This window comes from Crotalus tigris, unplaced genomic scaffold (genome assembly GCF_016545835.1).
Source record: "Crotalus tigris isolate CLP2741 ecotype Arizona unplaced genomic scaffold, ASM1654583v1 scf7180000024473.799607, whole genome shotgun sequence".
Classification (NCBI taxonomy): Eukaryota; Metazoa; Chordata; class Lepidosauria; order Squamata; family Viperidae; genus Crotalus; species Crotalus tigris.
Window position 1 is genome coordinate 611,956 of NW_024100644.1, and position 16,665 is coordinate 628,620.

A 16,665-nucleotide genomic window follows, 5' to 3' on the forward strand; every position below is an offset into this window, starting at 1 on the left:
CTCATTTTACCGGGACTCCACTTGACAAAACATGATTTTTGACTTGTCTCTTCTAAGATATTGAGATGAACAAAAGAATGATGGATGGGTAGTATATCCATGCAGCCAAGCTCTGTCACAATTGTTTGTCTGAAAGATTATATCTTCTAAGGCATCGTAGGAAGAGAAAATCATGCAGCCAATGCATTTTATCAATCAATTAAACAGTTTGATCTTGGGCCTTCAAAATGTGTGATATACATTGATATTTCTGTTAAGAGAATACCTGAGTTAGAAGAGACTTTGGGGGGGGGGTCTTCTAATCTAACCCCCTGCTCAGGCAGGAAACCCTATACCATTTCACACAAATGGTTCATAAAAACATCCAGTGTTGTAGCACCCACAACATCTGCAGGCAGGTCTTTCCACTGGTTAATTGTTCTCACTGTCAGGAAATTTCTCCTTAGGTCTAGGTTGGTTCTCTCCTTCATTAGATTCTACCCATTGCTTCTTGTTCTGGCTTCAAGCTTTTTTTTATTGAGCCTGATTAATAATTTGCCTCCAAAGTATATATCTCATTTGTTTAAATGATTTCCCCCTCATTCCCCCTTTTTAATGTCCCTTGGGAACTTAAGTTTCAAGTTGGAACAGAAAAAACAATTTTCGCTATCATAAATTTATCTGCATTAATTTCTCGGTTCAGTTTGTAACATCAGAAAAAAAAAAACACTACCAAAATAAATAGGAGGTGGAGGTGGTGTTTTAGACTATTAATGATTTATTAAACATTTGATTACATTTTTATCTTATTCCACTTTTGGAAGTTGTTACATTTCTTAGTTTATCAATTTTCATATTTTCCCCATTGAATGATTCAATGTTGATGATGGGGCATAACATAACTTGTAAAAACAGGTGCTCTTATCAATGCCCAATTTTGGTAAGGCTTCAATAAAAGTCAATAAAGAAAATTACTATAAGAATACATGTATTTATGGTAGCATTTGAAATTAATTCTAATACATGGGGATTAAAATATGAATTAAAAGAGTGTTCTGCTGTAACAATGGACCTTAAATTCCATTCAATGGAAGATTCCTTTCAAAAGTCCATTGAACCATATACAGAAATGGGACGAACTGGTCTTTAAATAATGCAGAACCTGTCATAAAATTGTTAATTCATATAGTATGGTGAACATTATCTTTATACACCCTTTCAAGTTTTTCAGAAACTCGTGCTGATATTAAAAGACAACACTGCTCCCTTTTATCCTGAAATGTATGTAAATACAGGCCTAAACTTCCTCTTTATATGACATCATCTCCCACCCTCCTCAACCTGAAGAGCAGAAGCTAGTCTGCCTGGAACTTCTCCACTGAGAAAGAAAAATGATATTTTTGTTCCAACTCATTTCTGTTCTAGCAATCATCAAAGGTAATGGCTCTTCCAGACAGATACAGAACTAAGAGGCTCCAATATGCTTGAGGTTCACGGATAGCAACATGCTATATAGTTAAAATGTACATATCAATATTTCCTTTCCAGATGTCCAAATGGAGGTCCAACTGGTGGAATCTGGAGGAGATGTGAGAAGGCCAGGGGAGTCCCTCCATCTCTCCTGCCAAGCTTCAGGCTTCACCTTCAGCAGCTATGAGATGGCCTGGGTGAGACAGGCTCCAGGGAAAGGACTGGAGTGGGTTGCATGGATAAACGATGATGGAGATGGGAGCAACCAATACTATTGCAATTCTGTGAGAGGCCGTTTCACCATCTCCAGGCACGATGCCTCCAGCATGCTTTATCTCCAAATGAGTAGCTTGAAACCAGAGGACACTGCTGTGTATTATTGTGTTAGAGAAGCACAGTGAGAAGAAGCTATGGTGAAGCCTGACAAAATCACTCATCGTTCATGGCTGCTGTCCAAGTTGAATCATCTTCCATGCTCTGAATCAAAAAGAAAGGAAGTTAGCTCTTTGTGCAGAACAGAATATACATTGATTCAGGCATTATAAACTATTACACTATGCAACAGCATCTCTAGGAATAATACCAACTTCTGTAAGTGAAAAGCCTCAAAGATGGGGACACCACAAAAATGCTGATCTAGTGTCTTCATGATGCTAGAATATCAAAATATACAATATTCAGTATCTTTATAAGTTTTTCATTACATTCCTGAAAAGATGCCAGCAAAGATTCCACAGGTTATTGTCTTGTTTCATCTCTGTCTCTGTCTTTCTCTGCTCTCTCTCTCTCTCTCTGTGTGTGTGTGTGTGTGTCTCTGTCTCTGTCTCTGTCTCTCTCTCTCTCTCTCTCTCTCACACACACACACACACACAGAGAGAGAGAGAGAGAGAGAGAGAGAGAGAGATTCTATGTGAAGAAAGCTGTTTACTTAATGATGAGCAGATATCAGCAAACAAGGGAATGTCAATCAACAAACTCTGCACCAAGTGGAAGATCAAACAGGTTCCTGGCAAACCTAGCAGACAACTTTGTCTCCTGAAAAGTAGAGACACGAACTAGCAAATTAGCCATTTTGGATCTAATTGTCACTAACAGAGATGAAACGATAGAAGGTGTTGAAGCCATAGGAATCCTGGGAGGAAGTTATCATGCAATATTGGAATTCAACATTATGGAAGCACAAGCTGTTATGTCCCGAGCCTTTGCAAACGGCTCGGGCGTTTGCAGGCAGTCCCGGGCAGGTGCAAAGCTGCCCGGGACCAGACAGGCTGTCGCCAGCGCCGTGCGCATGCGCGGGTGCTGGCGCGGGAAAAGTAACCCATTTACCCGGGAGTTGCCTATATAAGGGGCTGCGAGGCGTTTGGGCTGAGCTGAAGCCATCTTCCTGTAAGCTGAACGCTGAATAAAAGAACCTGAGGACTCCAGCTGCTTCTCGTGTCTGTTTTCCCGCCAAGGACGCAACACTGGCGACGAAGGTGGGATGCCTTGCACTACCTGGAAAGGAAGAAGTGTAAGCTTACCCAAGGAGTCCTGAGCGGCGGAAGAGGAACGGCGTCGACTCGGCAGCTGCCCGCCAATCCGGTGCGCATTCGGGGGTAGGCTGGCTGATAGACCCGTCTCCTGAAGATCCGAAGATGGCGAAAATCGGAAGGCTTTCGGAATTCGACGTCTCACATCCAGAGCGGTGGGAGTCCTACGTATCCAGAATGGAGAACTACTTCAAGGCAAACCAAGTGAGGGAAGATAGCTTGAAGGCCGCCACCCTGCTTTGCGTTTGCGGCCAAGACGCCTTCGAAATCGCAGAAAACCTTGCAGCACCTGTTCCAGTAGAGTCTGTAAGCTACGCAGACCTGAAGAAGCTGCTGAAGGACCACTTTCACCCCAAGGTGTCCGTTATCTCATGGCGCCACACCTTCGAGCAGAGGGATCAACGGTCCGGTGAGTCAGTCAAGGAATACATCGCCGCGTTACGGAAGGCCGCCAAGCCCTGCGAGTTCAAGGACCTCGAGGAACGACTGAGGGACCGATTCGTGTGCGGGTTGAGGCATCGAGAGCTACAACAGAGACTTTTCGCTAAGGAAGAATTATCCTTCCAAGACGCTTTAAGGGAAGCCACCGCGGAAGAAGCAGCAGGCGGCGCCGTCAAGAACATGCGGCCGATCAGAAGCAGTGCAGAGGGTGCGTCCGTGCACCAAGAAGACGTCCGACGAAACTCCGAGGAGGATCCGGACGAAGAAGTCGACCGTCTACACCCCGCGAAGGGAGAAAATCAGAAGGAAAGCTCTTCAGCTCCGCTCAAGTGCATCGGCTGTGGAGGTCGCCACAGGAGAACCGACTGCAAGTTCCGCTCCGCTACCTGCCGGGCATGCGGCAAACAAGGGCACATTGCAGCTGTGTGTCTGGGCCGACGAAAGGCACAACCTCAAGAAGAACGCCTGAAGGGTACCAGAGTCCCCAGCCAGAATAGGGTAGGTTTTTGCGCTTCGCGTAGAAACATCTGTAGGACAGGCACACACAAGCCCATGAAGAAAAAGCTGTCACTCAACGTGAAGCTACAAGGGGTTCCATTATCTATGGAACTAGACACAGGGTCTGCCCTTTCCATCATTTCATTGCATACATTTAGGAAGATTTGTTCCAGTAGTGGGACTAAGGCCAAGTTAAGGCCTTCTGATATTGTATTAACTGATTTTCAGAACTCAAGAGTGTGTGTTAAGGGGGAGGCCACCCTTAACGTGCAATACAAGAGTTTTGAAGGTCCACTAGACTTGTTAGTAGTAGGGGGTGAAAGAACGAGTCTCATAGGACTCGATTGGTTTGAGGCCCTGGGGATACACGTCACAGGACTCAACAGCTTACAAACACTCGACCTACAGGAAGTCTGCAAGGAATTTGCAGATGTTTTCAGCCCCCAGCTGGGCACATTCAAAGGACCACCTGTGTCCTTAAAGCTAGACCCCACTGTCACTCCCATTAGGATTAAAGCAAGAAGGGTCCCTTTTGCTTTAAAAAGTAAGATTGACACTGAATTAGACAAACTAATCCAACAAGGAATCCTAGAACCTGTTGATTCCAGCCCATGGGAGACCCCCATTGTCACGCCTCTAAAGGCAAATGGGGACATTCGCATTTGTGCTGATTACAAATGCACACTCAATAAGGCATTGCAGCAACATGCCTATCCTGTTCCTGTGGTCAGTCACATCCTGGCCTCTCTCAAGGGGGGGCGTGTTTTTGCAAAGCTTGACCTAGCTCAAGCATATCAACAGCTGCCTGTTGATGATGATGCTGCCATAGCTCAGACTATTGTGACCCACAGGGGAGCCTTTAAGGTAAAAAGGCTGCAGTTTGGAGTGAATGTCGCTCCTGGGATTTTCCAAAGCGTAATGGAAAACACACTACGAGGTATACCAGGGGTCTGCCCCTACTTTGACGATGTCTTGATTGCAGGAGACTCCACACACATTCTAGCTGAAAGGCTTAGGGCTGTCCTGTTAAGATTCAGGAAATCAGGCCTTAAGCTCAGAAAAGACAAATGCAAGATGGGGTGCCTTCTACTGAATTTCTGGGATTCAAAATTGATGCTGCTGGGATTCATCCTGCTGAATCCAAACTAACTGCTATTTTAGAAGCACCCAGGCCAAAGTCTAAGGCCGAAAACTTCAGGCCTTCCTAGGCCTCCTGAATTTCTACAATTCTTTTCTTCCACATAAAGCTAGTGTAGCTGAGCCTCTTCACAGGCTACTAGACAAACAAGCTGTGTGGCTGTGGTCACAAGCACATGAGGCTTGCTTTAAAGAAGTCAAGGCCTTGCTCACTTCTAACAGTGTTCTTGCACATTTCAACGAGTCTCTTCCTGTGTGCATCGCTTGTGATGCATCCCCCTACGGGGTTGGAGCTGTCCTGAGTCACCTCAGGTCTGATGGAACTCAGGTTCCTATTGCATACTACTCCAGAACATTGTCTTCTGCCGAGCGCAACTACGCTCAGATAGACAGGGAGGCTCTGGCTGTTGTTGCTGGAATTAAAAAATTCCACGATTTTCTATATGGCAGGCATTTCACGGTCTTCACTGACCATAAGCCTCTGCTGGGACTGTTTACCACACGTAAGCAGACTCCCCACATCATTTCCCCTAGAATGCTTAGGTGGTCTATTTTTTTGTCTGCATATGATTTTTCATTACTCCACAAGCCTGGGAAAGAAATGGGCCATGCTGATGGCCTCAGTAGGTTGCCTCTGCCAGTAGTAGAAGCTGACCCCGCGCCAGCTGTCAACATTCTATCAATCCAAGCCTTGCCCGAGCTTCCTCTTAGTGCCAGGGATGTTACCGCTGAAACAGGTACAGATCACACACTTTCACGTGTCCGCTCCTGGGTCCTGTCCGGGTGGCCTGAGCACTGCCCTAGTCCTGAGTTTCAGAGTTTCTGGTCCAAAAGGAACGAATTTCCCTTTCTCAGGGTTGTTTGCTTTGGGGAAACAGAGTTGTCATTCCCACCTCAATGAGGACTAGGGTCTTAGAATCCCTCCACGAGGGTCATCCTGGCATTGTTCGTATGAAGGCTCTTGCACGCAGCCACTTGTGGTGGCCTGCTTTAGATAAAGATATTGAGGCTAAGGTACACGCATGCCACATGTGCCAACGATCTCGCCCAGAGATGCCCCAAGCTCCTGTGCATAAATGGGAGGAAACACAGTCCCCATGGTCTAGGGTGCACATTGACTACGCTGGGCCCTTTCAGGGCCAGTTCTTCTTGGTCCTTGTTGACAGCCATTCAAAATGGCTTGAGGTTGTGCCTGTCTCATCCACCACCACTGCAAAGACTATTCAGGTACTGAGGGGGATTTTTGCTGCACACGGGCTGCCAGATGTCATTGTGTCCGACAACGGCCCTCAATTCACCTCCTCCGAATTCCAAGCTTTCTTACAGGCAAACCTGATTCGTCATGCCACATCTGCGCCTTTTCACCCATCCACCAACGGTATGGCTGAACGCATGGTGCGCATCGCAAAGGACGCCTTGAAGAGACTCACCTACGGGGACTGGCATCACAGGTTGGCTGACTTTCTCCTTTCTTATCGCACCACACCGTCCACTTCTACAGGGAGAAGTCCAGCTGAACTTCGTTGGGGGCGCCAACTTACTACGAGACTTGACCGGTTGCATCCGGACAGACTGCCTTCATCTACCTCACATCCTAGGGCACATAGACAACTACTTGTGGGTGCCCCGGTTTGGGCTCGCAATTACGGGCCTGGTCATACATGGGTCCCCGCTTCTGTGTCCAGGATCACAGGTCCTCTCTCCTACGAGGTTGCCCTGGACAACGGTCGTGTCCTGCGTCGGCACATCGACCAACTCCGCTCTAGGCGGGACTTTTCTGCTGAAACTCCTGGGTCTTTTCCAGGGGGGGAGGGGGACCCTTTGGAGCAAAGGGAAGGGCAAGAGTTACTGCCCATCTCCACTGAGGGAGCCACAGACGGCCCGTCCCAAGATTCTGCAATTGCTCCGAAAAGGAAGTCATGGAGCTTACCCACACAACAGGCATCCACGCCTACTCCAGCCAGGGAGTCACCCCGGGGGCATACTCACTTTCCACACATATCACACAGCACTCCAGTCACGGAGGATACCCGGGGGCATCCCAACAAATCATTCCCCGCAAGAGAGCTGGCACACAATCCCCAAAGTTGGCCTGACCTTACCCCAAATCCTACAGGGGGTCAAACATACACAGAGCTAGTCGAGGAACCAAGTCCCGACTACAACACCCCTAGCACAAATCAGGGGACACCGGAGTTTTGGGAGAGTACAGAAACCCACACGAGCCCAAACACAGAATGGGGTTCAGGGAATGGACAGCCTCCTGACAGGTCTTGGACTGACCTAGGAGGTCCTACAGAGACGCCCAGCAGCGGCTATCACTTCAAGGGGCCTGAGGGTCTACAGCTAGGCAGGTCAACCAGGTCACAAAGCAACAGAAGCCCTGGCCTGACGAGCCCGGTGGGCAAGCAAGCAGGCCAGGCATCGGGGCACAGTCCTTGGAAGACACCAGGGCACAATAGAGAGAATAGGCTCACGCCTCCCTCCAGTCAGGGGACTTATGCCAGTAACCCACAGCTAAGAAGGTCACAGAGAGCAAAGAAATCTCCCAAGTACCTAGAAGACTACATAACATTGCTGGCAAGGCAAAGGCCAGTAAACAGTGGGAGCACTGGGGAGCAAAATGTTATATAAAATAAATGTTGTATGTTGGTAGTAGTTTTAGCCCGGGGGAAAGGGGTGTTATGTCCCGAGCCTTTGCAAACGGCTCGGGCGTTTGCAGGCAGTCCCGGGCAGGTGCAAAGCTGCCCGGGACCAGACAGGCTGTCGCCAGCGCCGTGCGCATGCGCGGGTGCTGGCGCGGGAAAAGTAACCCATTTACCCGGGAGTTGCCTATATAAGGGGCTGCGAGGCGTTTGGGCTGAGCTGAAGCCATCTTCCTGTAAGCTGAACGCTGAATAAAAGAACCTGAGGACTCCAGCTGCTTCTCGTGTCTGTTTTCCCGCCAAGGACGCAACACAAGCAATAAAACACAGTCAAACTGGAGTCTTGGACTTCAAGAGAGCTAATTTCAATAAACTTAGAAAGAGCTTGGGAAAGATTCCATGGATGAGAATCCTCAAGGGGAAAACAACTCAGGAAGCTTGAGAAATTTTGAAAAATGAGATAATAAAAGCCCAATCTAGTACAATACCAACAAAGAGGAAGAATAACAGCTCTCAAAAGAAACTAGCATGGCTGCATAAAGAACTCTCTGGCAAATTGAAAGATAAAAAGGACAAGTATTGAAAGTGGAAAGAGCTGCTGGAATGGCTGCTGGAATTGGGTATGTCTAGTTTAATGAAGAGAAGGACAAGGGGGCATATGACAGCAGTGTTCCAATATCTCAGGGGCTGCCACAAAGAAGAGGGTGTCAAGCTATTTTCCAAGGTGCCTGAAGGCAGGACAAGAAGCAAAGGGTGGAAACTAAGCAAGGAGAGAAGCAACCTAGAACTAAGGAGAAACTTCCTGACAGTTAGGACAATTAACCAGTGAAAAGACCTGCCTCCAGAAGTGGTGAATGCTCCAACACTGGAAGTTTTTAAGAAGAGACTGGACAGCCATTTGTCTGAAATGGTATAGGGTTTCCTGCCTGAGCAGGGTGTTGGACTAGATGATCTCCAAGGTCCCTTCCAACTTTATTACTACTACTACTACTACTACTATTATTATTATTATTATTATTATTATTATTATTATTATTATTATTATTATTATTATTATAACAAAGTCTCTTGGAAAGAAAGGTTGTTTAAATGATTTTGCTTTCAACAGGAACACACACAGGAGTGCTCAAAATCCAGTTGAAATTCAGAGAACAAAGTCAGATTTGTCAGCAAATACGATCTCAGAATTTTACAGACATGATTCGCAGTAATGACAAATCAGAACAGGAAATCAGATGGTTGTTTCCAATGAAGAAACATGGATCAGCGCTGCCTCTTAAATAAAACTGTACCCAGGAGTCTTTAATTTAAAAAGATACTCCCCAGCTTGGCAAGGAGCTACATTCAGCATCTTTGCATCCATAATGTACTGCAACTCATGGTTTTTCTCTTACTTTGAAATCCAAATCTAATTAATTCAATTAAAAGGAAAACAAACTAATTTAATGAATAAAGTAAATCATGGTTATGTCCAAAATATTGTGAAGCTGGGTCTGAAATTACAACAAATATATATCTTAGAGGTATAACAAAGTTAATTTCTTGGACAATAAAAAGGGATTTTTTTTTTGAACTTTCTCATTCAACGAAGAATTATGAGGGACATAATTATTTGATTTTTTTTTCTTTTTGAGTTAGGTGGACCTCACAACTGTGGATTACAAATTGTTCATGAAGGCTTACTCAAGGAAGAAAGAAAGAAAGAAAGAAAGAAAGAAAGAAAGAAAGAAAGAAAGAAAGAAAGAAAGAAAGAGGAAGGAAGGATTTTAAGGAGATTAAATTCTCTACTATATTAACTCATTTTTGAGAAGTGGTTGAATTGATCAAATTTTTGTTTTACTTACTCTAAAGTAAACCTTTCCTTTCTCCTATGTATCCAGAAGAAAACCAGAACAAAGCATGTGTGACATCACTTTTCTTACAACTAGAACATCATTTGAAAATCACACATGTAATATTTCTAATTGAATGCACTGAGGGCCTCTTTTATCCCAATCAATATGTAAATCAGGGCACAATTTCCCCTTTAAAAGAAGTACATGGTTTCCCTTTTCAGGCTACACCCACCATCACAAAGCTCGTGCACTTTTTCAAATCTTCTACTTCAGTTCCCCTCCATTCATTAGAGACAGCAAAAATGATGCTGTTGGCTAAACTTGGTGTCCTTTCTAGCAATCCTCAGAGGTAATTCTACTGTATTTAGCTTTTTCCATTTTAAACTGTTTCCATCTTGTAAACTGGAAAGCTTGCTGAAACAACTTTCATTTTAGATTTCCGATCTCAGATCCTATTGGTGGAGTCTGGAGGGGATGTGGGAAGACCTGGCCAGTCCCTTCGTCTCTCCTGCCAAGCCTCAGGATTCAACTTTGATGACTACAGCATGCACTGGGTGAGACAGGCTCCTGGGAAAAGACTGGAATGGGTGGCATACATCCGCTATGACAGCATAGTATTCACTACTCAGACAAAGTGAAGGGACGCTTCACCATCTCCAGGGACAATACCAAAAGCCAGCTGTATCTGCAAATGAACAGCCTCAAACCAGAGGACACCGCAGTCTATTACTGTGCGAGAGACACAGTGAGAAGAAATAAATCTGAAGCCAGACAAGAACCTTCTCTTGCTCAGAGCAAGTGGATTCAGTCACAGAAATTTGAATCTGAGTCTTTCAAATTGAGGAGTAGATTATCAATCTACATCATAGCAGTAGAATATTCCATGGATCAGTAGAATATTTTAAGACTTAAAAAATAAATTAGACCCATATAAATTAGGGAAAATAGAACCCCAAAGTAATGTTCTCTTCTTGAATTGAAGGTGAAATTTAAAGTTACAAGGAAGCAGTAATAGTTCATAGAGCTCACAATACCGAGTTGTGAGATGGGTGTGACAGGCTCCAGGGAATGGACTAGAATGGATTGTATGATGCTACATAAACAAGTCTATGCAGAATCCATGAAGAGGTCCATTGCTACCTCCAGAGACACATCCAACTCAGAAGGAAGCACAACACACATAATATTTTTGACCATGACTGAAATAAAATCTGTGGTTTCAGCTGTAAACATGACTGCTTTTTCAGCTGCTTGCTGGAGAATTAAAAGAGATTGTTGAAGGAAAAACATAGAAGTCCTTTGAGAATTTAATTCCCCAAGAGTTCTCAAAACTTCTTTAATATCAAACTTCAGCATGTATAGCAAAAAAAAAAAAAAAATGAAATACCCATGAAATACTCATTGTGTAGAATCAACCTGGAATTGAGAGAAGAACCGGAAAACCCTGTCTCAATCTGGCTAGAAGAATCACTTGGTTGGAATTGTGCAGAGAAGATCTGGGAGATCATCTATTGGGGATGTTTTGTAGTAAATGACCTACAAGTCAGCTAATTCATTGCATGATGTTATGAGATTTAAGAGCAAAAATGAGAATCCCATGACCCCCGAGATTATTAAACATATAGCTTTTTTATCTGGAGGGATATGTAAATCTGTGGGCAGTCTCCTCTTTAAATGAGCCATGTAACTTTTCTCAGGCAGAACCCATCAACATAAACTGGTGGATGCCTCCCATGCTTTTCCATCTTATCTTTCTGGACAGCAAAAATGTTATTTTGGCCAACATCCTTGCTTTTAGTCAGTGTTCTTACAGGTAATTTATCCACTGTAGCATTCTTTTGAACATTCTTATTTTTCTAGTAATATTCAACAGGGCTCAAAGAAGTATTTTCCTTTCCAGGTGCCCAATCTGAGGTTCACCTGATTGAGTCTGGTGGGGATGTGAGAAGACCTGGGGAGTCACTTCATCTTATCTGCCAAGCCTCTGGATTCACCTTCAGTGATTACAGCATGCATTGGATGAGACAGGTTCATGGGAAAGGGCCAGTATGGGTGGCACATATACGCTATGATTCTACATCTTTTCACTATTCTGATGAAGTCAAGGGTCGCTTCACCATATCCAAGGACAATGACAAAGAGCAGCTGCATCTGCAAATGAACAGCCTGAAGCCTGAAGACACAGCTGTCTATTACTGTACAAGAGACACAGTGAGACGAAATGCTTCTGAAAGTGCTTCTTAAGGGACTGGAGGCTAAAACATATGAAGAATGGTTGCAGGAAATGAAAGTGTGATGAAAGTGTGATGATCTAGTGTGATGAAAAGAAGGATAGGGGAGACATGATAGCAGTGTTCCAATATCTGAGGAGCTGCCACAAAGAAGAGGAGATCAACCTATTCTCCAAAGCCCCTGAAGGCAGGACAAGAAGCAACAGGTAGCAGTATTCCAATATCTCAGGGGCTGCCATAAAGAAGAGGGAATCAAGCTATTTTTCCAAAGCACCTGAAGGCAGGACAAGAAGCAACGGGTGGAAACTAATCAAGGAGAGAAGCAATCTAGAACTAAGGAGAAACTTCCTGACAGTGAGAACAATTAATCAGTGGAACAGCCTGCCTCCAGAAGTAGTAAATGCTCCAACACTGGAAGTTTTTAAGAAGAGACTGGACAGCCATTTGTCCGAAATGGTGTAGGGTTTCCTCCCTGAGCAGGGGGTTGGACTAGATGACCTCCAAGGTCCCTTCCAACTTTACTACTATTACTAGGTGGAAACTAATCAAGGAGAGACGCAACCTAGAACTGAGGAAAAATTTTCTGACAATGAGAACAATTAATCAGTGGAATGACTTGCCTCCAGAACTTGTAGGTGCTCCAACACTGCAAGTTTTTAAGAAGAGATTGGACAACCATTTTTCTGAAATGGTATCCATTTTCCTACTTGAGCAGGAGGTGGGCTAGAAGATCTCCAAGGTCCCTTCCAACTCTAATATTCTGTTATTCTGAAACCAAGAAAGAATCTTCTCTTCCCCTGAGCAGTTCTCTAAGATAATTCATTAAAATGATGTTGAATTGGAAGACCAGAATTAAGAATCATACAGTCTTGAATTGACCAAGTGATTAAGTGCCACCTAGTTTGTTATCACCCATTAGTGACCACATAGATAAATTTTCTCCAGATTTAGGATAAACAATAAGACTCATCTCTCACAACTCCAAAAGTCTCCTGAAGATCTTTCCAGGCTTAGTTTCCCTAGGATAATATCATTAGTATATCCTCAAACTTCATACAGCATCTATATATTTATTTTCTCAGCTCATTAAGAGTGTGGTTGGCCACAATGTTATCACACTGATTCTGAGATATATTTTGCTCACTTGAATGATTCTATGTTGACCATGGGGAATGCCATTTCCTATAAAAGCATTTTCTTCTTCTAAATTTCCAGTGTTTGTAATGCTTCAACAAAAGTCAGTAAAGGAAATTTATATACAAATATGCATGTATTTATGATAGTGTATGAAATATATTATCATTTATAGGGATTAAAATGAGTAAAAAGCTATATTATGTTGCAGCAATAAACAAAAGATTTTTCTACAGACAGATGTGTCCAAAGGACATTAAATGAAAAATTCCTCTGAAAAGGCCATGGAACTATAGGTAGAAGTGGGACAAACTAGTCTTTGAAAAGTTGGGCAGTTGTCTATGTAAAACAAATTCTAAACTCATTCAAAGATATTTTTTTAAAAGAACTTTGACACTTGATTAAGCGGCAATTAATCATTTGGTCCCTGCTTGACAAAAGTCAGAATCTATGAGATCATGTCATTGGCCAACACACACTTAATGATTAAGAAAGATGAATATATCACTTCGAATTGTCAAAAATGTTCAAATCACTGTAAAAAAATATAACCATATATAATTTAACAAATTTCTGGGTTTTACAAGTCATCCATTATGGCTACACTTTCATCCAATTAATTCTGAGTTGTGTTTTTGTTTTGTTTTTAAAAAAACTATCTCTTAGAAAAAGACAACTATAAGATGTTAGGCACATGTATGTGTGATTTTTAATCTTGTGAACTTAACCTTCATACAGCCCTTCCGGTATTTCAAAAACTCTTGGTGGTATTATCAGTCAAATCTGGTTCTCTTTTATCCTGAAGTTTATGTAAATACAGGCCTAACCTTCCCTCTTTATATGACACCATCTCCCATGATTCTCAACCTGTGGCTGGTGAGCAATAGTCAGTGTGCCTGGAACTTCTCCACTGAGAAAGAAAAATGATATTTTTTCTCCAACTCATTTCCATTTTCACAGCCTTCAAAGGTAATCATTCTTCCATACAGAGATGAAAGCTAAAAGGCTCTAATAAGCTTCGGGTTAAGGGACTGCAGCAGACTGACATTAAAGTGTACATACCAACATTTTTTTCCAGATGTCCAAATGGAGGCCCAGTTGGTGGAGTCTGGAGGGGATGTGAGAAGACCTGGAGGGTCCCTCCGTCTCTCCTGCCAAGCTTCAGGCTTCACCTTCAGTAGCTATCAGATGGTCTGGGTGAGACAGGCTCCAGGGAAAGTCCTGGAATGGCTTGCGTGGATAGATAACCCTGCAGATGGGAACACCCAATACTATGCCAATTCAGTGAAAGGCCGTTTCACCATCTCTCGGCACGATGCCTCCAGCATGCTTTATCTCCAAATGAGCAGCTTGAAACCAGAGGACACGGCTGTGTATTTCTGTGCTACAGACTTCACCGTGAGAGGAAGCTATGGTGAAGCCTGACAAAATCCCTCACTGGTTGATGCCTGCTGTCCAAGTTGAGTCAGCTTCCAGGCACTGAATTAAAAACAAAGGCAGTTAGCTCTCCATGCAGATGAGTAGAGCCAATCCCCTTTCATTATCTACTGGTGAACTGGAAAAGCTACTAATATTCAACTGTTAATGGTTCCTTTGATTTGAACTTTTCCTTCTCTCATTTGAAGTTATCAAATTGATGGCTCAGGTGGTGGAGTCTGTAAGGGGTGTGAGAAGTCCTGGTGAGGCCCTCCATATCTCCTGCTGAGCTTCTAGCTTCACCTTCAACACCACAATAGAGATGATAGACCTTTCAGGCTAAGCTTGTCAAAATTTGGAAAATGCTTAACTTGACTGTACTGGTTTGTCTCTCTCTCTCACACACACACACACACACAAACACCTCAGAACAAAACAGAAACAACAAATTGCCTTTGAGCTTTGAGATTAGTACTTTCTAGATGGAGTGATCATCCTCTCACCCATGAAATTGTTGAGTAATATTGGTTAAAATAAACTGACCACAAGAATACTTGCTTAATCATGGGTTCATTCAGATGTATCCCATCTACACCTTTGTTCTTATGCAGATGTTTTATGGGGTCTCTTTCCTTTAGCAATGCATTTGTTTGTGCATTTTATTTTTTAACATCCAGATTAAAATTGCGGAAAACATATTTCTGGCAGAATATCTTTGGAGATTCCTAATCATGCAAAATAACAGAGTTGAAAGGGACCTTGGAGGTCTTCTAGTCCAACCCCATGTATAAGCAGGAGATCCTATTCCAGTCTGGACAAATGGCTGTTAAATCTCTTCTTAAAAACCTCAGTGATGGAGCATCCACAACTTCTGGAGGCAAGCTATTAATTGTTCTCACTGTCAGAAAATATCCCCTTAGTTCTAGGTTGGTTCTCTCCTTGACTAATATCCATCCATTGTCTCTTGTCTTGCCTTCTGGTCCTTTGGAAAAAAGATTACTACCCCTTCTTCTTTGCGGCAGCCCCTCAAATATTGGAACACTGTTATCATGCCCCCCCCCCAGTCCTTCTTTTCATTAAACTAGACATATTCAATTCCTGCTACTGTTCATGTTCATTCATACAGGTCATGGTTGTCCCAAAGATGCTTTCTTCAAAAGGCAATTGGACTTCCTTAGTTTTTTGTTTCTTTGAAAATATTTCATTTCTCATCCAAGAGAAGAAACTTCTTAAAAAAAAACATGAAAGTCAGATTGTCTTTTGGGGAAAAAAAACATATTTGGGATATACATCTGGCAGATTATAGGAGAGAAATTTGAAATAAGACACTTGATATCGAATTGCTGATTCAGCAGCTGGCTAATTCATACCCAATTCTTGCACATGCATCTTTAAAGCTTTGGCTACTTGTTCACCTTTCTTTAGGAGATCTCTGCAGATCTCCTGGAACTCAATCATCTCCCCCAGACTCATTTCCACTGTTTAGATTTAGAATACAAGCAGAAATTAAACCTGTTATTGCTCCTCCCCTTGTTTTACACTAGGACGCAGAGTTGTCTGCAAAACCCCATTAAACATTATTTCTCCAGTCCCTGCTTGAAAAATTGCACAGTTCTCTCGGCAGACCCAAGAAGAGTTCCCTCCAATGGTCCTTTGCTAAATGTAGTGCAAATTGAATTGACTTTAGGATGCAGTTACTTTTATTTCCCTTTCTCATTCAACCAGAAAACCACTAAACCATGAGGTGACTTTTGACTTGTTCCTTCTAAGGTATTGAGATGGGCAAAACCTTGATGGATTCTTTATCTTTATGGTAGATCCAGTGGTGGGATTCAAATATGTGAACAACCAGTGGATACTACTTCTGGAAGTCCATTCTGGGCCTGGAGAACAAAAAATTAGCTACCGGTTCTGCTGAAGTGGTGCGAACTGGCTGAATCCCACCACTGGGTAGATCCCAGCAATTAATACAACACTAAGATATCCCTATACTAATCTCTGTCACAGTTTTATCTCTCTGAAAGTCTTTTAAGGCATCGTGGGAAGAGAAACTCATGATAATTACTTCAAAAGCTTAATCGTGAGCAGTACACTAATGAATCATATTTAATATTACCTTTATATCCTGCTCAGACCTATTTATAACGAAGACCTGTTTCCCCCCCCCCCACACACACACTTTCTGTTGATTAACTTATAGAATGAAAGTTGGCAGGGCTGTAGAATCTCCCTTTTTAAAAATTGGGAGATTTGTCCAGTAGCATTAATACAACTAAACAAGGGGGTGAGTAGAGGTGTCAACAAATCAGGAAATGTCTTAAAAATTTCGCGTGGCAACATATATTCTCCC

At 43.1% G+C, this 16,665-nt stretch overlaps 3 gene segments (V, D, J or C); all 3 read left to right on the plus strand.

Annotated features, from left to right (window-relative positions):
• The first annotated feature begins 1,327 nt into the window (after nucleotides 1–1,327).
• Nucleotides 1,328–10,429, plus strand: LOC120303646. The segment is given in 4 exon segments: nucleotides 1,328–1,416; nucleotides 1,528–1,679; nucleotides 9,984–10,010; nucleotides 10,145–10,429. Coding segments are annotated over 4 exon segments (510 nt in total).
• An 828-nt stretch (nucleotides 10,430–11,257) lies between these two features.
• LOC120303647 lies at nucleotides 11,258–11,778 on the plus strand. The segment is given in 2 exon segments: nucleotides 11,258–11,347; nucleotides 11,435–11,778. Coding segments are annotated over 2 exon segments (390 nt in total).
• A 1,997-nt stretch (nucleotides 11,779–13,775) lies between these two features.
• Nucleotides 13,776–14,324, plus strand: LOC120303648. The segment is given in 2 exon segments: nucleotides 13,776–13,868; nucleotides 13,978–14,324. Coding segments are annotated over 2 exon segments (393 nt in total).
• The last annotated feature ends 2,341 nt before the right edge of the window (nucleotides 14,325–16,665 follow it).